Below are 21,811 nucleotides of genomic sequence, written 5' to 3'. Positions count from 1 at the left end.
AGCCTGTGAAATATGAGACACCATTTCAATAATTATAATGGAAACAATCATCTGTAAGAAGGAAAAGACTTTGAAGCAGGCATGATGGCACATGCCTATAATCCCAGCACTTGGGAAGTGAAAGCAGGAGGGATCAGGAGGATTTTCAAGGCTAGTCTGGGCAAAATAAGACCCTATCTTAAAGGGCTGGAGAAATGGCTCAGAGGTTAAGAGCACTGACTGCTCTCCCAGAGGTCCTGAGTTCAATTCTCAGCAACCACATGGTGGCTCACAACCATCTGTAATGGAATCTGATGCCCTCTTCTGGTGTGTCTGAAGACAGCTACAGTGTACTTATAATAAATAAATAAATAAATAAATAAATAAATAAATCTTAAAACAAAAAAGACCCTATCCTAAAAAACAAAACGACAATAAAACTTCCTATCTATAGAGCCCGTAAAATACAACAGGAATCATACAAATTATTAGAAAAATAGTGACAGGCTCAGACATTTCTTTCTTTCTTTCTTTTTTTTTTCCGGAGCTGAGGACCGAACCCAGGGCCTTGCGCTTGCTAGGCAAGCACTCTACCACTGAGCTAAATCCCCAACCCTTTTTTTTCCTTTCTTTTTTCAGAACTGGGGACTGAAACCAGAGCCTTAGCAAGCGCTCTACCACTGAGCTAAATCCCCAACCCCCAGACATTTCAATAACAGATTCTCAATGCTTATTTGTGACTCTGGTACTTGGCCTGCACTAGTGAAGAGTGGATCTGATATACAGTGATCTGGACTAATTCTTCCTGCCTGGCAAATCACTACCCACCCAACTCCAGGCCCATTACACCTTCCCTACACCTCACCTATAAATCATGTTCTCATGACATTTTACTGCTAATGTCAAAGAGTAGCAGCTCTTTGAAGTGAGGGTGTGTCCAGTTCATCCTGCACCTGTCATGTGGTGGGAACTCAGAAACATAATTGGCAAGTGAGTCCAAAATAGCTGGGTGGCAACAAGCAGACAACAAGCAACTATATACATTCTCAACAGACCTTTAATGACCGGGGTGAGTTTAGGAACAAAAAGGTAGATAGTCTGGTCATAGGGACGACAGAAGTGAGGACCTCAGTAAGCTGTCTGAGACTGCTGCTGGCGGTAGCCACCACGGCGCATATAGCCTTCATTTTTTCGGTAGCCATCCTTTTGGTCTGCAGGTAAAAGGTGGATAGGAAAGATTGGGAGTGAGCGCCTGGGAACAGACAAATGCGCAGGATCATGGGAGAATGGAGCAACAGAACCACTGGCTCACCTCGGAAATAGCCACCATAGGTTCCTTGCTTATGGTCAAACACACGTTCATTATTCTCCACGAGGCTGCCAAGCTTCTCAGCCAGCTGCAGAGCCAAGTTCTGCTGGGCAGTGGGCTCAGTACGGTGCATCACTACCGTCTGCGTTGGCTGGTCCAGGGAAGCCTGAGTGAGAGGGACAGTTAGGTCAGACTCTACGGGCTTCTTTGCAGCTGTACCTACTCGATCTACCACACCCGGCCCTTACCATCAATTCTTCATTAATGATCATCTTGCTGATGATGGAGTGAACAGTAGGCAGATCCAGCTCAAACATATCTGAGAGTGTCTCCATACTGAGGGAAAAAGGCAGGAAACAGGGCTATAAGGAAAACTGCTCACAAAGCCGGGGCCCTCTGTGCCTGAGTCCGTCTTACCTGATTGAGTCATAGACACTGCTATAGGTAAAAAGGTAGGTCCTCAGAGACTCTTCCTGGATCTTCCTGTGAGGAGAGGACAGGAAAGCATGAGGTCCTCAAGGAAGGAGTCTGGTTGACCTTTTCTCACCCACATGCCTCCCTTTACTGCTCACCGAACTAGCATGGTGCGAACTTTGTCAGCCTCAGGGAAAAGGTCCCACACTTTCCCATTCATCTTTTCATTAATGATGAAACTGTGGCAGGTCTTCCAGTCACCCATCTTCATGGCCTTGGAGGCAGCAACCACATGCTCCCTCATTGACTCAGGAGGACCTGAAAGGGGGGAATAAGGCAGACTGAAAAAAAACCCAAGGCTCCTGCCCTCCTGAGTATTGTTTAAAGAGAAGCAGAGGCAGGGGTTGGGGGTTTAGCTCAGTGGTAGAGCGCTTGCCTAGCAAGCGCAAGGCCCTGGGTTCAGTCCCCAGTTCTGAAAAAAAGAAAAGAAAGAAAAAAAAAAAAGGAGAAGCAGAGGCCAGAAGGGCAAATAACTAGACTAGAGACTTTCCCAGCTCTCCACTGAGTAGCCACAGGACTGTAAAAGTCACTTAACTGCTGAAAACACTGGTTTGAACTAAACCAGTCAAAAACATACTTCAAGGGACTGCGGAATCCCCTGAAACTGTTGACAAATGGTTGTGTGTATACCCTCATGTGCATTTTCCTAGGAAAAAGATCTACAACTTTGATCAAATTTTACTCTTAAGTTTCCTTGACCTTAAAAGACAGTCACTGGGCAGCAGTGGGGCACGCCTTTAATTTCGTCAGAGCTGGCAGATTTCTGAGTTTACGGCCAGCCTGATCTACAGACTGACAAAAACAACAAAAAGGCTAGGGACCGGAGAGATGGCTCAGTGGTTAAGGGCAGTTGGCTACTTTTCAAGAGAACTTGGGTTCAATTCCAGGTACCTACAAGGTGGCTCACAGCCCTCTGCACTCTAGTGCTAACAGACCTTCCTTTTGCTCCTGTGGGCACATGGAGCTGGAGATGGCACTGCAGCAGTAAGTCCTTACTGCTCTTGAAGGGGACCTAGGATCGGTTGTCAGCATCCACAAGCACTTACAACTGTAGTTCCAGAAAATCTGATACACTATTCTGGCCTTGCCAGAACCCACACTGTATGCTACACATAAACACACAGGCAAACACACAATTTTTAAAAATTTGAGCTAGATATGATGGTATACACCTTTAATCCCAGAACTCAGGACGTAGAAGCAGACAGATCTGAGTTTGAGGCCAGCCTCATTTATGTAGCAAGTTCTAAGACAGCCCAGGGCTACTCAGAAACCCGCTTCCAAAAAAAAAAAAAAGGAAAGGATTTACCAAATTTTACTTAAAAATGTGAGACTCTTAACTCTGCAGAGCAGGGTAGCCTAGAACCACTATGTACAGCCCCAGGCTGGCCTCAAGTTCTTAATAATCTTTCTATCTTTGGCTTCGGAACGCTGGAATCATAAGCATGAGATGACACCCAATTCAACCTCACTTATTCTTATGTAATTTTTATGATTCCCACTATATTCCTGCATTGTTATTAGCTTATTTTCTTGAAAGTGGTATTTATTCTCCTTAAAAACTTTAGCCTTGGTCTGAAGAGATGATTCAGTGTTTAAGTGTTTGAAGCCAAGCCTGATGCCCTAAATTCAATTTCCAGTATCCACATGGTGGAAAGAACCCATTGCCAAAGTGTCCTCTGATCACTACATGTATCTATGGCACATGTGTGACCTCCCCCACCACAACAATAAAAACATGTATAAAGAACTTTAAGACAAATATATTTAGTCTCAACCTAAAATGATACCTACGAAACCACAGGGTTTTATGTGTTGATGAGGGACTATCTTGAGGGACAAGCCAGATGGAACTGGCACTTAGAGAAAGAGCAGAAAGGTTCCAAGTCTGGGACAATATGAATTGCCTATATGAATATGGCAGACACTGGGGCAAGCATGCATTAGATCAGGCCTCACTTTACCACTTTAAGAAAGACTAGGTTAGCCAGGCATGGTAACACATGCCTTTGAACATAGCACTGGGGAGGCAGAGCCCTGAGCTCACGACCAACCTGTTCTATACATGGCAACATGTCAGAACTCATTCCTACAAGCTGTCCTCTGAATCCCAAGTGTATGTGCACACAAACAATACATAAACCAGTGTAAAGTTTAAATCCTTTGTTACAAGGTTAGAGACTCAGAGTATACCTCTATAATCAAGTCAAACAAACATGTCTTCAAAGCTGGAAGAGAGACTGGCTTTTTTCCCCCTGAAGCAGTCTGGTTATATAGCCAAGAAGAGCCTCATCAGGCAGATGATTTCTTCACTCTGCTAAGCTGGAAAGCTGCAAGCCTTCTTGATCCCCTTCTCTGCTACCCGAGGCTGGAGTTACAGAGAGACCCAGCTTGGGTGCTGGGATCCAAACTCTGGTCCTCCTGACGCACAGCAAGCACTTTCAACCACTGAGCCATCTCCAGCACCACTAGCAACACTTAGAATACCCAGGCTGGTACACACCTTTAATCCCAGCCCTTAGGGGAGAAAGGCAGGTAAATCTTTATGAATTTAAGGCCAGCATGGTTTATATGGAAGGCCAGGGCCATACAGTTAAAAGCCTGCCTTAAACCAATGTTAAAATTCTTGAATGATAAAACTCTATTATGGTTGTTTTGGCTGAAAGATAAATGTTCGAGAAGTTGGAGAAAAGGAAAGAGGCACACGGTAACCTCACTAAATGAGGACAAGTCATTCAAATTCTCTGTACTGCAGTCTTACCATCAGGTGAAAGGTAACAAAAGCACTCACATATCATGTGTTTTATCATTAATACAAATTTAATAAAAATATTGTCTCATTAAGAGATTACTGGGGGTTGGGGATTTAGCTCAGTGGTAGAGCGCTTGCCTAGGAAGCGCAAGGCTCTGGGTTCGGTCCCCAGCTCCAAAAAAAAAACAAAAAAAAAAAAAAAAAAAAAAGAAATTTTTTTATTTTAGATTTTTTTCCGGGGGGGGGGTATTAGTCGAGTGGAAGAAAACTTTCCTAAAAAGAGCAAGGCCCCAGGTTTGTGTCTCAGGCTCAAGAAAAAAAAAAAAAAAAAAAAAAAAAAAAAAAAAACTGGACTAGAGAGATGGCTCAGTGGTTAGGAGCACTGGCTGCTCTTCCAGAGGTCCCGAGTTCAACTCTCCGCACACACATGGCTTAGGACCATCTATAATGGAAATGCATAAATTACATAAATAAATCTTAAAAAAAAAAAAAAGAAAGAAAAAGAAAAAAGACCAGATTACTAACTAGCCTAGGGTCACCCTGGGACTTTCTTTGTAGACACAGGCTGACCTCAAACTCATCATGTCTTGAATAACGAGTTATTTCTCAGAGACTGTGCCGGGCAGAGGAGGCATAAGTGATGAATGTAGTCATCTTGTGAGGAAGTTATTCCATGAACTTCTCTTAACATTTATGGGCAAGCAAAGACCCAAGAAGTGTACAGGAGCACAGAAGCCCACACTCACCTAGCAGGGGCTGCCGCTCGCCCACCCGCAGTTGGTGATGGAACTGCTTGCTGATCATGCGTCGGCGGGCATCACTCTCATGGGCAGCCATGTAGGGGATCTCCAGGAGCATAGCAGACACCAGATACACACACTCCAGCAGTTCCAGGTTGATGTGCAGGTGAAAGGGCACCTGCCGGCGTCGCTCTACCTTCTCCTGTTCCTGGTTGCGCTCCTGGAGGCTGCGCAGCAGCAGACCCTGGCCCAGAAGCTCCTTGGCACGACCACTTGACTGAATATCCAGAAGTGCATTGTGTGCATCCTTTGTCAGGCCTTGGCGGAAAGCACAGATGCCCAGTTGCACCATGGTACGGTTATACAGGATCTAAGCACAAAGGAGAGAGGTGATAGCCACAGGCAAACTGTTTACTAAGGCCTATCTTCCATTCTAGACATGGAGTGTGCAGGATGGAAAAAAATAAATAAATGAAGGGAAAATCTAGAAAGCATGTATGCATGTATGTATTGTGATGGAGGCTTGGTAAAGGCTCTATTATGAAGAATAGCTAAAAATTAAAGAAGTCATACAGATAAATAGGGGATAAGGTCCACATAGGAAAGGGAAATGTGGTGGGTGGTCCAGATGAACAACTGATCCAAGAATACTTGAGCATATTTGAAGAATGAGATGATGTAGCTGAGACTGGTCAAAAACCTTACCATAAACCACACATAAAGCAGGGTGTAAAGATGGGAAACCATGGGAAAAGTTCTGAGCAAGCAGGTAATAAAATCTGACTTAACAGGGTTTACTCTGGCTGTGCTGTGATCAGAAGTGCACAGGAAGACAAAGGGGACATGAGATGAAAACAGAGCAGGAGCGGAGCAGTGCTGCCACACACACGCCTTTAGTCCCAGCCCTCAGGCACAGGCAGGTGGATCTCCGAGTTCCAGGTCTGTCTGGTCTACAGAGTGAGTTGCAGGACAGCCAAGGCTACATACAGAGAAGCCCGTCTCAAAAAAACCATACAAAAAAAAAAAAAAAAAAAAAGGCAATCAGGAGGAAGGTGATGAGTTGATGATCTCTTAGGAAAAGGATGGTCTGTTAAGAAGTGACCAGACATAGACTACAAAGAAAAATGGCTTGAGATCAGATGTAACATGAAAGAAAAGAACCAGGCATGGGTCAGGCAAGGTGGCACACATTAGCAATCTCAGCATTCAGGAGGCAGAGGCAGGCAGGTCTGAGTGACCCAGAATATATATATAAAAAAAAAAAACAAAAAAAAAACCTTAAAAAAAATACTACTGGGCTGGAGAGATGGCTCAGCGGTTAAGAGCTCCCAACTACTCTTCCAGAGGTCCTGAGTTCAATTCCCAGCAACCACATGGTGGCTCACAACCATCTGTAAAGAGATCCGATGCCCTCTTCTGGTGTATCTAAAGACAGCTACAGTGTACTTATATATAATAAATGAATAAATCTTTAAAAAAAAAAAAAAAATACTACCAAGGCTGGAGATATGGCTCAGTGGCTAAGAGCACATAATATTCTTGCAGAGGCCCTGAGTTTGGTTCCCAGCACTCACATCAGGTGGCTTATGTGATGTCAGCTTCAAGAGATCCAATGCCTCTAGCTTCTGTAGGCACATGAACTTAATGTGCACATGCCTACAGACAGACAGACACATACACATTGTAATTTTAAAACACAGTGCTTGACTAATATGTACAAGGTCCTGGGTCTGAATCCCAGTATCATACAAAATACCATGGTGGCGTGTGACAATCCCAGAACTTAGGCCAGAAGTTCAAGGTCGTTCTCAGCTACATAGCAAGTTTGAAGCCAGAAGAAAAGCCTTAGCAAATGGGGGTGGAAAGAGAAATAAATACTGGCTAGAGATAGCTCACTGACACCAACCCTGATGACCTGAGTTTGATCCCCATGACCCACTCATGTATGTGCTCATGCATACAAACAATAATAACAATAATAATTTGTGCATGTGCAAGAGCAAAATGAATCCAAGCATAGGACAGTTCCAGGCCAGCCTGGGCTAAGAGATGGAGAGCCAGTAGTGGTGCACACCTTTATCACTCTCTATCAATCAGCCAATCTGACATCTGACTCTGTCTTACAAGTGCATGTGTGTGCACGCATGCACACACGCACGCACAGAGAGAGGGAGAAAGAGGGAGAGAGAGGGAGAGGGAGAGAGACAGAGACAGACAGAGACTGACATGGACTGGTTCAATACTAGATAAAAATCAGAATCAATGGAACAGAACAGAGAGCCCAGAAGTACTTCACCCTGACTGCCACATGTTTATGCAGTTTTCCACAAAACCACCTAAGCAAAATAATAGAGAGCAAGAGAGTTCTTTGCTATAAATGATGCTGATACAACTTAGTATCCATGTGAGGGAAGAGAACTGACCCCAATCTCACACTACATGAGAATATTAAGTCAAGATAAATTTTAAGTCTAAATGTAAACATTAAAATTACAAAAGCTTATCAAGAAAGAAAAAAAGGTGAAAATACTCTCATGAATTTTATTTATATTTATTCTTTAAAAAAACTTAAGCCAGAGTCAGACAGTGCTGCATGCCTGTAATCTGAGCACTCAGGAGGCAGAGGCAGGTGGATCTCTGAGGTCGGTCTAGTCTACAAAGTAGTTCCAGTATAGCCAGGCCTACACAAAGAGAGACATCCTATCTTGAAAAACCAAACCAAACAGACAGACAAAACCAAAACCAAGCAAAACTTAATCTGGGCTTGGTGGCACATGCCTTCAATCCTAGCATTCCGAGGCAGGGGGATCTCTGTGGGTCTCCACAGTGAGTTTCAGGACCGGCAGGGCTATATAGTTGGGACCCTGCCTCAAAGTAAAACTTTTTTTTTTTTGGTTCTTTTTTTCGGAGCTGGGGACCGAACCCAGGGCCTTGCGCTTCCTAGGCAAGCGCTGTACCACTGAGCTAAATCCCCAACCCCCAAAGTAAAACTTTTAAAACTTTTCTTATGTGTAGGTGTTTTGCCTACATGTCTGTATATGTACTTACATGTGCACTTGGTGCCAGAAGAGGTCAGCAGAGGATATCAGATGATGGTTCTGAGCCATTATGCTGGGAGTGGAGCTTAGAGAACAAGTGCTCTCAACTGATGGGCCATCTTTCCAGCCCCTATTTTTATTATTTTAAATAATGTGTCAGTTAGTGCCTGCATTTGCACATGTGCGCATGAGTGCAGGAGCTTTGAAAGCCAGTGTGTAAGGTTCCCAGAGCCTAGCGTTACTGATGGCTTTGAGCTGCCTGCTATGAATGCTGAATCTCGGCCCTCGGGAGACGCAAGTGCTCTTGACAACTGAACCGTCTCTCCTGTCTCCATCTTTATGAATTTTTAAGCAAAGATTTACTTAGACATGATTCAGAAAATATATTAATAAGAAAGTACTCTACCAAAAAGGCACGACTAAGAGGCAAACTCCAGCTTAGAATAAAGTATCTGAAGCCTAATACATGAGTGGTCATCCAAAATATACTAAGAATCCCTACAATTGCATAATAAAAACATGAATACTCAAATATAAAAAAATAATGAAGAGCTGGCTTTTCATCAATGAAATAAAATAATAAAGAGAAGGTACCATGTAACCACTGCTACTGGACTAGGGAAATTGCACAGTGGGTGCGGCTCACTTATACAAACATGAAGATCGGAGTTTGAATTTTCCAGAAACTACATTAATAGCTGATGCTGAAGAGTGCATCTATAATCACTGCTACCACAGGAAGATACAGGAGATTCCTGGGAAGCCACAGGTCAGCAAATAACAGAACACTCTCCACCAAACAAGGCAGAAGTGAAGACACACGCCAGATTGCCCACTGCCCTCTACAGGTGTGCCATGGCACAACGCCCCTGACCACCATTACTAGACAAGGCCATCAAAGTCTTAAATACACACAAGCTCAGATATAGCTTTTTGTATTTTTTCTATATAAAAAGGTCAAGATGTTGCTGGCTCCCCTACTGTCATGAATTCTGCTAATTTCGCTCTAGTATATCCCAATATAGCCCAGTTATCTAGGACCCCTTTCCTCCTAATTTAACAACAGCTTCAAAGATCCCTTTTTATCTTTCTAGAAAAGTAAGATCAGTTCCTAATGTTTTGAACCAGATACTAGGTATTTAGGTTGGAAAAATAAACAAATAAGCAAGCAAGAAAATGAAGAGTTTGGAAAAGACCCAAACCTGTCTGGGTCTACACTAGATAAACAAGTGGTGATTCTTGTTGAGTCCACTTATCTAATGGAGGCCTGGCTTCTTCACCACTCAGACCAGTCGTCTCCTTCACCTACCTGTACTGGCGGGTCTGCGTGCTGGATGTTGTCTTGTAGGTGGCTCATGAGCATGAGGTCACGGGCCTGATACCAGCGGGAGTGGAGCGCATGATGGTAGATATGGCAGAGGATGGCACAGGTACGGATGCGGTCTGTACGGTCCTTGGCATAGATGTATTTGCACAGTCTTTCCATTAGCACAGCTGAGTCCTCACCCTCATTTTCTGCCTGGTCTTGCTCAGACTAGAGGAATGGGAAGTTGTTACCAATGGCTATCCAGCAAAGACCATGGCTTCAAATGGCTTAGGCCCTAGCAACAAAACAAGGGACTCTTTTCAACTTCACTGCACTCTCTCCAGCCCCACCCCCTTCTACTTCAAAAGTCCCTTGGAGACAGGGGACTCATATCAAGGCTGATAGATAAGGAGGATAAACTCACATATCTCTTGTTCCTCATGATTACCAAGTCACCTCACCTTTGAGGACCCTTCCGGAGGAGTAAGCTGACGCTGATGGGCCTTATAATCAAACTTGTAGTAAGTGTGCAGGATGCGCCTCAAGTAGATCTGGCAGATCTCCTCAGTGGTACCTTTCTCCTCCAGGTAGCGCTGCACACGCTCAATGATGGCACATACTTGTGCCTCATCCTTCAGATGTTCCACATACTCTGGGAAGGACAACCACCCTCATCTCAGACATGAGTATCGCCTTTCCCAACCATCCATTCTCCAGCAATCCAATCATTTTGGTTTCCCCTCTACACTTATACGCTAAAACCAGCATCCTCTTCCATGAGCTTACCACTGTATTGCTTAGGAAAGTATCTGAATTACCAACTTGGTCAAAAGGGCCTATAAATCTAGCACTTGCCTCTGACTTTATATAATAATTAGTATTATCTTCTGTACTTTTCCTGTCACCACATTCGGCTTACCTTGGGAGTGAGGATCAGTATTTTGCATTATTTTGGTAAATTCTTCATCCATTCGCTCCACCAGAGTTAGGATGCAGCCTCGTACACGCAGTGGCTAAAGAATTATGCGAAAAAGGAACACAGTTAATCCAGATTTGTATCTTAATCTCAACTCCTGCCTCTACTGCCTTCCCAGTTAGCCTGCCAATCCCTCTTTACCTGATCAAAATTGTGTAAGTTCTCACTCTCTTCCAAAATGTTCTCTCCAACAAAGATGTTGGAATGTGCGACCAAGGTATCCATCAACTCATTGATACAGTCCAGGCACATCTGCCACATCTCTGGCTGTCAAGAGATGAAGTGACAAAGTTAGAGGGATGTAGTAAGTTTCTTTCTTTCTTTTTTAAAATATTTATTTATTATAAATAAGTACACTGTAGCTGTCTTCAGACACACCAGAAGAGGGCATCAGATCTCATTACAGATGGTTGTGAGGCACCATGTGGTTGCTGGGATTTGAACTCAGGACCTCTGGAAGGACCTCTGGAAGAGCAGTTAGTGCTCTTAACCACTGAGCCATCTCTCTAGCCCATAAGTGATGTTTCTAAAGAACCCTTTCACCAAGAATCACAGGACCTTCAACACACAAGACTGCTGTAGGCCTCAAGCCTAAAAACAGTAGGTACCTTCAGACCACCCCAACGCAACCCCAGAACTCTTCTGCTGTTCTCACCTTCATGTACGTGGCCAGGTTAGGGTTGTAATCGTAGAGAGAGGCAATGATATTGAACTTGATCTTGACAATGACACCCACCCCCAGGTTGTTTTCAGAAGCAATCTGAACCAGCAGCTGGAGCAATTCAATCTGGGTAGCACTAGAAGGACACAGAACTGGGTAAGGCTTTGGAGATAAGTCAGCCAGTCTCACCCCGTTATGTGGGATATCCTTTTCAGACCAGCAAAGCAGACAATTCCACATTTTTACAATCTGCATATGAGTTTCTTCTTACTTATGTATTCTCTTGAGATAAGTTCCGTGTTGTCCAGGCAGGCCTTGAGCATGTTATGCAGCTAAGGAGGCCCTGTCACTTCTGATTCTCTGACCTTCACCACCCAATTGTTGGGATTACAGCTGTGTATCACACCTGGTTTTATGTAATGCCAGGACTCAAACCCAGGGCTTCACGTATGCTAGGCAAGCACGCCATATATCCCCTATACCCCCAACCCTTGCTTCTCTTTTAAACTTCAATAGAAATAATAGTAATGCTAGCCACCCTTAAGTGCTATTTACAAAAGTTCTTCATTCTGTCCATCCTATTGGGTTACCTGATAACTACAAACATATATCATTTCCAGGTAACAGACTGCACCGGAAATTCAGTAGTTCAAAGTTACTAAGAATACACAACAGGAAAGAGACAGGTAGGTCCCCAGTATACAAGCATAGATAATATTCTCTCAAAATAGAGTGATGTCCACTCACACCAATGTTTAACTGTGCTGTAAAAAAAGCTTTCAAACTATGAACAGCAGCAATGCCCCAAGTCTGCACATCTTACCGGTCTGTTCCCTTCTTGCCTCTGACCTGTAGAATCTCATTCAGCTTCTTGATGACAACAGCATGAGTGATCTCTGTTCCCTTGGCAAACATTTTTGGTTTCTCCTGGTTAAAAACATATTGTGTTAACATAAATGTCAACAGGAACCTGTCTTTGCTTTAGGCTCCTCCCACTCCAAGCAGGTGGGCACCTTCTCTATCGATCCCTTTACCTGAAATGCTCACCTTAACAAGTGGTACGCCGCCTCGGACCCGTTCCCACTCCCCGCCTTCATTGTCCTCCTCTTCCTCATCCATGCGCTTAGACTTCCTATCGTGCTTCTTCTTGGCTTTGTCTTCCCGTTTCTTTTCAGCTGCCTTTTTGTCCTCCTCTGTGGTGGGTGCCCTGACAGCAGATGAGGGAGAAAATGAACAAGTCCTTTCCTTACCTCTGAGGCTTCCTCTTCCCAAATGCCGGGGGTTACAGGTGTACACCACCAATATTTAATTGACAGAGCTTAGAGATCAAACCCCCAGGACCTCATGCCTGCTAGACAAGCTTCTGCTGAGCCATACCCCGAGGCCCAAACTCACTTCTCATACTTAAAAAAAAGTAAAAGGAAGTCACCCTATCAATTCAAAGTCAAAAGATCTATAATTTGGGTTTGAGATTTCTTAAGACATATATCTCAGTATAGTTATATCTTTTTTGTTTTAAAATTATTTTATATATCTAAATGTCTTGCCTCTACATGTATGTGCATCATGTGTAGGCCTATTACCTGCTGAAGGCAGGATGAGGGCATCAGACCTCCTGCGACTGGCATTACATATGGTTGTGGGCTATTATGTGGATGCTGGGAATAGAACCTAGGTCCTCTGCAATAGCAAGTGTTCTTCTGAGTCAGCGAGTGAGCTTCCCAGCCCTTGTGACTTGTTTTATGGATAGGCTGGAACTCTATGTAGACCTGGCTGACCTTAAACTCAGAGATATAAACAACCTCCCTTAAACATTTATGTATACATACATACATACAATTATATCTGATTAAAGCTATCAAAAACTCCAAAGAAGACAAGAGGTGGTGCATGGCCATATATGAGAACAAAATAATAAAATAAGTAAACTTGAAAGTTAAAGATGGGGTGGATATGGGGTTGGGGGGGGAGACCACCCTTCTGGGGGAGGGGGAGGGAATAGGGGACTTATGGACAGGAAACTGGGAAAGGGAATAACATATGAAATGTAAATAAATATATCAAAAAAAAATAAAGACAAATACAGAACACTTTAAATATTGTGTACTGGTAAAACTTTTCAGATTCTAATGTACTAGTAGTGTAAGTCTGTAAACCCTCCAAAGAGACAATGCTTGATCAAACTTGATCAGTCTTGTCACTTAATGAAAAATGCTTCTGAACAAAACGCCTACCAACATTCTTACGCCCTGACCTTTCTAGTGTCAGGTTTACTGTTCCCTGTAGCAATGTAATTCAAGCTGCTAGAACCAGCAGTGTCCCGATGAACACCAACAGCGCAGTGCGTTCCTTTGGAGGCGTTGATCTCATTGAGTTCTCTCTCCTCTCCTCCCTAACCCCACAGCTACTAAAGCTAAGCCTGGTGACAGAGCCCCATCAGGTCCTTTCGACCTCTGACCACTGCAGTTAAGCTTACAAAGGCTTGCTGCAATGTACATACCATGCACTAAGAAGCTGATTATCGGGAAGGGTAAACACGATAGCAGCCACCACTGAGTGCCCACCACATGCCAGTCCTGAACTGAACCTCTTCCCTATGCTACCTCTAATAGCCCTGCTGGGCGGTAATGGCCCTGCCCATTTCAGATGCAAGAAACTAAAGACTAAAGGTGCAGCTTGCTGCCTATCACACAACCAACAGAGGCCAAAGTGAGACTTTCACTGAGAGTAGTGTTAAACATTTGAACTCTGGACCCTTCAAATCCTATATTCAAGCCACACTAGCTTTGCACCTTGTACTTGATTCTAAAATCCTGCTGTAAATGGGGAAGCAGTGGGCTTCTACCTAAAGACTCTATGAAAGGGGGCTGGAGAGATGGCTCAGTGGTTAAGAGCACCGACTGCTCTTCCAGAGGTCCTGAGTTCAAATCCCAGCAACCACATGGTGGCTCACAACCATCTGTAATGCGATCCGATGCCCTCTTCTGGTGTGTCTGAAAACAGCTACAGTGTACTTAGTAAATAAATCTTAAAAAAAAAAAAAAAAAAAGACTCTATGAAAGCAAAGGGCAACAGTGTTCTGAATGATTAAAGGCTTAAAAACCCTCCCACTGTATCCCCCAGAACCATTACTTCCTTACTCCCCCACCCCACCCCACCCCCCGGAGCTGGGGACCGAACCCAGGGCCTTGCACTCTACCAACTGAGCCAAATCCCCAACCCCTACTTCCTTACTTTTTAAGGAACTTTGAGGCCAGAACAGTTTGTTTTCCTTCTTCTTCTTCGGAGTCTGAATCAGAAGATGTGGAACTGGTGTCCCATTCTTCATCCTCAGAATCTTCAGAGTCCTCATCATCATCCTTTGAGGAAAGAGAGGATCAGGAGGAAGACAAGACACTCTCTGCTCCTCCCACTGACACACATTCCAGGCATTTCCATTGACAACACAAAATCAGGGTATCAGATTAAACAGTCCACTAAACTCTGGAGATTACACATTACCCAGGGGAGTACCCACAGCTCCCCAGCACAGTGGGGAGCCTGGCAGTTGGGTGCAGATTCACCCAGTGTTCAATACAATAGGAAGCCCATTCTCGGTCAAATCCCACGAACTCACTCTCTAAATCTCAGGACCCCATAAGATTATATTTCTTCTTCCCAAGACCTAAATATTCTGAGAGGAAATCACCCCCAGGATACCCCTGGAAAAATCTTACTTCCATCTTTTTGTGGAACTTTCGACTCTCCCCAGAAGAGTCTGGTTTCTTCTTCAAGAAGGCTGTACCACTGACTCCATCGTCATCTTCATCCTCATCTGAAGAGCCTGTTAGAAAGTGGAAGGGAAAAAAGCCAGAACATTGAAGGCCAAGATTAAAAACAGAAACTAGATCAAGAGAACCCATGACCTCAGGCCTTCCGATCATCTTCAATAAACGTCTTCTCTCACCTTCTGAGTCTTCCTCATTCTTTTCTGCATCTTCATCTGCAGATTGTTCAGGGTTCTGCATTGAGGAAAATCACAGAACTAAGATGCTTGCCATAAGCCAAGCACGGTGGCCCATGCCTTTAATCCCACCACTCAGGGAGCAGAGGCAGGCAGAGTTCAATGCCAGCCCAGCTCGGTCTAGTGACTTCCAGAGGAGTCAGAGATACAGTGAGACCTCTAATTCATCAACAAGAGAACAGAATGTCTGCCAAATGTAAGCAATCCTCCTCCTGAACCGTCAGTTTGTTATGGTTCTCTCCTTAGCCATATGTCATCTACTCATGCTCTGAAGTTTTATCACAGGACCTCCTAGTTCAAAACCTCAGCCTCTGGCTGACTCACCTGCTTATAGTTGGTGATGTGAGACTCGAAATCTCGGTTGTATTTTCGGATCTTCTGGCGCAATGTACTCAGAGCCTTGGCATTGTTTTTATTCATCTTCTTTTTCCCTTCCTTATCTTCCCAAAGCTAGAGAGCCAAAGGAAGAACAGGGACCTGAGACCAGGTGGCATGCTCAAAACACAGGCTTTAAAATCATCTCTTGGGGGCTGGAGAAACGGCTCAGTGGTTAAGAGCACCGACTGCTCTTCCAGAGGTCCTGAGTTCAAATCCCAGCAACCACATGGTGGCTGATAGCCATCTGTAATGGGATCCCATGCCCTCTTCTGGTGTATCTGAAGACAGCTACAGTGTACTCATATACAAAATAAATAAATAATTTTTTTTTTTTTTTTTTTTTGGTTCTTTTTTTCGGAGCTGGGGACCGAACCCAGGGCCTTGCGCTTCCTAGGCAAGCGCTCTACCACTGAGCTAAATCCCCAACCCCATAAATAAATAATTAAAAAAAAAATCACCTCTTGGGATCCTGCCATCTAGACATCATCTGTACCATCTTAACCAAGACAGTTAACTAAGCAATGCTGGGGACTCAATGGCAGCAAGTAGCCTACAGCTGACCTACACTCCAACCCTCAAGTTAGTTTTTGAAGACCTTTATAAATCTCTACTACAAGTAAAAATCACAAGCAAAAGGTGATTAAAAACAAACACAAAGCTAGGCAGTGGTGGCGCAGGCCTTTAATCCCAGAACTAGGGAGAAAGAGGCAGGAGGATCTCTGAGTGTGAGGCCAGCCTGCTCTACAGAGTGAGTTCCAGGATGGCCAAGGCTACACAGAAAATCCCTGTCCTGCAAAAAGAAAGAAACAAACCCCAGCAAAACCCCAATAAATACAGTCATGCTCTTGTCCAAAAACAGGTTTCTCTCCTTGCTTTATCTTGTTTTCTATTTTCTAGGAAGCACTGTACATGTGAACCCCACCCCACCCCACCCCACCCCCCAAGGAGAGCCCTGGCGCAGTAAAGCAGCACAGCCAGGCCCATACCCACCCCTACCCCGTATTCTCAGAATCACACCTCATTAAGATAGTCCTCCAGGTCAGCCAATATCCGGACATAGAATCGGGGGACACCCTCCTTATCCACAATACTCTTGGCTTTCCCATAGGCTTTTCCCAGGAGTTCAAACTCTTCTAGACACTTGGTGACATCTCGAATCTTCATGGCATTACGGATGGTTCGTATAAGGTTGGTCAGCTCCTCAAACCTGGGTAGGAGTTCAATACCAGATTGAGTGAGTCTCTCATGGAGAAAGCAACATCTTCCCCCTCCCCTCCCCTCCTATGGCCTCACCTCTTGTCCTTGGCACTTCGAACAACTCTCTTTGTATCCTCTTCATCCTCGCTCAGTAACAAAGGCCTGTACGGAAGGAGCAGAGACCATTAACCTTCAGTCTTAGCTAATATAATTTCTCTTCTCAGATGAGGACTGAGGCATGCATATCATTTCTGCTGACCCTTGTTCTTCATACCATCTTGAAGAGCTGTAACTCTAAATGAGGCCTTTTGTCAAACCCTGACAGTGTCTACAAGAATGTCCCCAAGAACAAATAACTGAAATTTATTTACAGTATGAGATAACTAATTGTCTAAAGGCACATATGGCTACAGAAGCACTTAAGAAAGAAGCAGACAGGGGCTGGAGAGATGGCTCAGCGGTTAAGAGCATTGTCTGCTCTTCCAGAGGTCCTGAGTTCAATTCCCAGCAACTACATGGTGGCTCACAACCATCTGTAATGGGATGCTCTCTTCTGAAGAGAACTACAGTGTAATAACATATAAATAAAATAAAAAATCTTTAAAAAAAAAAAAAAAAAAAAAAGAAGCAGACAAAAGGCACTCTAAGTGGGAAACGCTGGTACCTAGGTTCTAAAAGGAAACATTTCTCAAAATAGGGGAGGTCACTAGTAAAGGAAAGTTTTGGTGAATTTTACATTCCCTTTACTTATATTTCTTTTTAATGAGATGGGCCAAAGCATTCAGTTAGCAACAGTGTCTCCATTCTTTTCTTGTTAGTTTTCTTGTTTTTTTTTTTTTTTTTAATTTAAGAACTTTATTACAGATGGATGTGAGCCACCATGTGGTTGCTGGGATTTGAACTCAGGACCTCTGGAAGAGCAGTCAGTGCTCGTAACCACTGAGCCATCTCTCCAGCCCCCCCTGGTAATTTTTTTATGTGACGAGTGATGGCTTTTTCACTTTGGACACTGTTATGCAATTGTATTCACATGGATATATATGTACATATGTATATCCATATGCAAGACTTCTCTACAAGTCTCTGTGAGGTAGGTATAAATGTCTTAAAACACTACCGGCCCATAGCAAAAACAATGTTGTTTTGAGAACTGTTTCAAAAGTCAACAAATTTTAACTTGCAGAGATGGAGAAAACACAGTAAAACAAAGGTAGACACAGCAGTGTTTAACATTTGCACGCAGAGGTAAACGACAGGATTTCAGAACCAAACTAACCAAGCACTGAGGGTTTCCTTCCATGAACACAAGTCACCGAGGAACTTGTTGGGAAGAGCTACGATATGGAGAGTTTTCAAGGCCAGTTCTGGGGCAAGAAGGGATACGAAAGATGGAATGTGGGGAAGAATTACGAGGCTGCAGACTTCGTGGCTTTAAGAGCTGATGCAATATTAAGCAGCGGGAAACCTCTGCTCCTCTGTCCTTAGTGACGAGGACGCTGAGGACTCCCAAAGTTCCTAGCACGCTGGGAGAGCTACCATTCTCAGATGCGCCCCAGCTCTCCCCTCGCCCACACGAGCCTCCGCAGCCCCCCAAACCCGCCCTCTCTGTGCCCCCAGCTCACTGTTTGCCGTAGTTCCCGGAGACTGGTTTGGTGACGAGCTCCTCCCCGGACAGGGACGACTCCGACTCACTGTCCGAACCGGTGGTGAAAAACCGGGACATGGCGACGGTGCTGAAGGGTTGAGGCGCTCGTGGCCGGAACCTAAGGAAAACCACGGAGTCAGGGGCTACCATCTCCCGACCAGGACCCCCATTCTCGCCCGCACGCCCTTCCCCTGACCCTCCACGGAGCACGAGGCCCAAGAGACACGAACCAGCTGAGCTCCCGAGTCTCGAGAACAGGCGAGACAGGAGCGACGGCCGAGACCGGCCCGAAAGCCGAGACGGCGGTCCAAAAGCCGAGATCCGCCCGAAAGCCGAGCCGGCGGCCCGAAAGCCGAGATCCGCCCGAAAGCCGAGCCGGCGGCCCGAAAGCCGAGATCCGCCCGAAAGCAGAGACGACGACGGCAGGAAACGCGCGACAGGCGCGACGACGGAAGAGGATGAGGTTGGGGAGGTCACTTCCCAGAAGCGCCAAAGAATGAGTTAACTACAATTCCCAGTGGCCTTTGCGCTATACTCGACTAGGATGAGGCCTGGCGGAGGTTTAAGATGGACTTGCTTCCTAGGACCGCCGGAACTAGGCAGCAAGACTGAAAATACAGAATTTAATGACCGCCTGGTGGTAAACGTCTGTAATTCCCTACACTAGAAAGGGTAAAGCAGGAGGATCATGGATTAAAGGCCAGACTAGACAGAAATAAAAAATGCTCTGAAGCTGGAGAAGGTGGCTCACACCTTTAATCCTAGCACTTAGGAGGCAGAGACAAAATGATTTCTGAGTTTGAGGCTAGCCTGGTCTGCAGAACGAGTTCAGGACAGCGAAGAGAAACCCTGTCTCGAAAAAAACAAAAGACGGAGTTAGGGGATTTAGCTCAGTGGTAGAGGCGCTTGCCTAGCAAGCGCAAGGCCCTGGTTCGGTCCCCAGCTCTGAAAAAAAAAAAAAAAAAAAAAAAAAAAAAAAAACTAAACCAAAAAGTGCTCTGGCCGCCCTTCTGAACTTCAGAGTTCAGAGTAAGAATCTAAGAGCCGGTGTCAGCCGGTGATGCCGATGGCCTGCTAGGTTTTAGAAGGGTGTCGTTGTTATTTTGTTTGTTTTGCTTTAGAAAAGGGTTTTAAAAATACGGAATGCTTCACGAATCTGTGTGTCATCTTTGCGCTGGGCCCATACTAATCTTACTTGTATCTTTCCAATTCTAGTATACGTGCTGCTGAAGGGAGCACGGTTTTGCATGTTTAAGCAAACTTCCTAGATCTTCAGTGTTGGAATCCTAGCTTTACCGTTTTCTTAGGCAAATTTTCTAACTTCTAACCTCTCTCTGCTCTTTTCCCTGTGATACAAACAAAGGGAAACAATAACACTTGTTCATTTGATATTAGGAGAATAAAATGGCAACATATGAAGTGTGTGGGACAGTACCTTGTGCAAAATGAGCATATACTAGCCACGGGACCCACGAGATGGTTCAGATGAAAAAGCACTTGTTACCAAACATGATGGATGAACCAGGAGCAGGTGGCCGAGAGAAGGGCATCCTGAGACAGACTGACGGGGCAAAAATAAAACGGGGAGACTCAAACAGCAAGTACTTGGCGAGGCAGCTGGGGAATAGCCAGTCTAGTGAGGAAAAATAGTTGAGGTAATCACCCAGTAATTGTGCTGAAGCTGAGTAAATAAATCGATAGGACTCTGTTTTGATTACTGGGGGACTGGCCGGGGCATATTAAGAACTAGTAGCTGATGTCTTGCCTGGTTACAGAAGATGACTGGTTCAGGCTCTGTATCTCTCAGTACTAGGAATCATGACTAGGGTCACCCTCATAGATTTCTAGGAGTTTCTATTACTATTTCTATTACATAGTTTCTAGGTTTCTACCTCACCCCTCAAATGCCTCCCCCATTGAAGTTATCTCTCCCAGTACTCTCTCCCTCCGTTCCGATCCTTTTTGTTCCCTTCCCTACCTGCCCCCAGTCCACCCTCTTTTATTTTCCCTTCCCAGAGAGATCCATGTGTCTCCCCTTGAGCCCTCCTTGTTACTTGACCTCTCTGAGTGTGTGGACTGTGGCATGACTATTCTTTATCCCTAATGTCCACACCATGAGTGCACACCATGTTTATCTTTCCAGGCCTGGGCTACCTCGCTCACGATTTTTTTTTCCCTAGTTCCATCCATTTGCCTTCAAATTTCATGTTATTATTTTTGTAACAGCTGAGTAAAACTCCATTATGTAAATGTACATTTTCTTATCCATTCCTTAGTTGAGGCACATCTAGGTCGTTTCCAGTTTCTATTATGAATAAAGCTGCTATGAACATAATTGATCAAGTGTCTTTGTGGACATCCTTTGGGTATATGCCCAGAAGTGGTATAGCTGGGTCTTGAGGTAGAGTTCCAGTTTTCTGAGAAACCGCCATATTGGTTTCCAGAGTGGCTGTACAAACTCGCATTGTCACCAGCAATGGAGGAGTGCTCCCCTTGCTCCACATCCTTGCCAGCCTGTGCTGTCACTTGTGGTTTTGATCTTAGCCACTCTGACAGGTGTGAGACAGAACCTGAGTTGTTTTGATTTGCATCTCCCTGATGGACAAGGATGATGAACTTTAAGTGTTCCTTGGCCGTTTGAGATGCCTCTGTTGGAGGGTTCTCTGTTTAGCTCTGTACCCCTTTTCACTTGGGCCATTTGGCTTATTGATGTCTAGCTTCTGGAGTTCCTTATATGTTATGGATATTAGCCTTCTATCAGATATGGAGTTGGTGAACATCTTTTCCCATTCTGTAGGCTGCCATTTTGTCCCGTTCACGATATCATTTGCCTTACAGAAGCTTTTCGGTTTCATGAGGTCCTGTTTATTGTCAGTCTTGGTGCCCGAGCTATTGGTGTTCTGTTCAGGAAGTTGTCTCCTGTGACAACTTTCTCTCCTATGAATATCTTAGGGTCAATCTAACCAAGCAAGTGAAAGACATACATGATAAAAAACTAAAGAAAGGGGCTGGAGAGATGGCTCAGTGGTTAAGAGCACCGACTGCTCTTCCAGAGGTCCTGAGTTCAAATCCCAGCAACCACATGGTGGCTCACAACCATCCATAATGAGATCTGATGCCCTCTTCTGGTGTGTCTGAAGACAGCTACAGTGTACTTATATATAATAAATAAATCTTTAAAAAAAAAAAACTAAAGAAAGAAATTGAAGAAGATATCAGAAGATGGAACGATCTCCCATGCTTGTGGATAGGAAAGATTAACATAGTAAAAATATTAAAAGCAAACAAACAAAAAACGGCCGTCTTAGGAAAAGCAACCTAGATTCAACGCAATCCTCACAAAAATTCCAACA

At 44.5% G+C, this 21,811-nt stretch overlaps 1 protein-coding gene and 1 non-coding gene across 2 annotated transcripts; both read right to left on the bottom strand.

Moving 5' to 3' along the window:
* Positions 1-1,018: 1,018 nt before the first annotated feature.
* LOC116891521 (eukaryotic translation initiation factor 3 subunit C) lies at positions 1,019-18,717 on the bottom strand. Its single transcript, XM_032892659.1, has 20 exons — positions 18,436-18,717; positions 16,910-16,975; positions 16,634-16,823; positions 15,563-15,688; positions 15,182-15,236; positions 14,952-15,058; positions 14,470-14,594; positions 12,283-12,442; positions 12,059-12,162; positions 11,230-11,371; positions 10,716-10,841; positions 10,518-10,611; positions 10,060-10,250; positions 9,602-9,826; positions 5,261-5,624; positions 1,861-2,020; positions 1,706-1,771; positions 1,537-1,624; positions 1,292-1,454; positions 1,019-1,190 (listed from the first exon to the last, which is right to left on the bottom strand). Exons 1-20 carry the CDS (start codon positions 18,606-18,608, stop codon positions 1,108-1,110), a joined length of 2,808 nt encoding a protein of 935 aa, XP_032748550.1. The 5' UTR covers positions 18,609-18,717; the 3' UTR covers positions 1,019-1,107.
* An 873-nt stretch (positions 18,718-19,590) lies between these two features.
* Positions 19,591-19,697, bottom strand: LOC116894881. Its single transcript, XR_004387092.1, has one exon. It is a non-coding gene; the product is annotated as a U6 spliceosomal RNA (small nuclear RNA).
* Between the last annotated feature and the right edge of the window lie 2,114 nt (positions 19,698-21,811).

The sequence above is a fragment of the Rattus rattus genome, chromosome 2, assembly GCF_011064425.1.
Source record: "Rattus rattus isolate New Zealand chromosome 2, Rrattus_CSIRO_v1, whole genome shotgun sequence".
Classification (NCBI taxonomy): domain Eukaryota; kingdom Metazoa; phylum Chordata; class Mammalia; order Rodentia; family Muridae; genus Rattus; species Rattus rattus.
The sequence above is the reverse complement of the archived record's forward strand: the minus strand, read 5'-3'. Positions and strand labels throughout refer to the sequence as shown.

What these genes read in the sequence shown, in the direction of transcription:
- LOC116891521 (XM_032892659.1), bottom strand. Translation starts at nt 18,608, where the DNA reads ATGGTAGCCCCTGACTCCGTGGTTTTCCTTAGGTTCCGGCCACGAGCG. An exon ending in TCCGGGAACTACGGCAAACA is followed by an intron (nt 16,976 to 18,435) that starts GTGAGCTGGGGG and finishes CCTTCCGTACAG; the next exon opens with GCCTTTGTTACTGAGCGAGG. An exon ending in ACATCACCAACTATAAGCAG is followed by an intron (nt 15,237 to 15,562) that starts GTGAGTCAGCCA and finishes TCCTCAATGCAG; the next exon opens with AACCCTGAACAATCTGCAGA.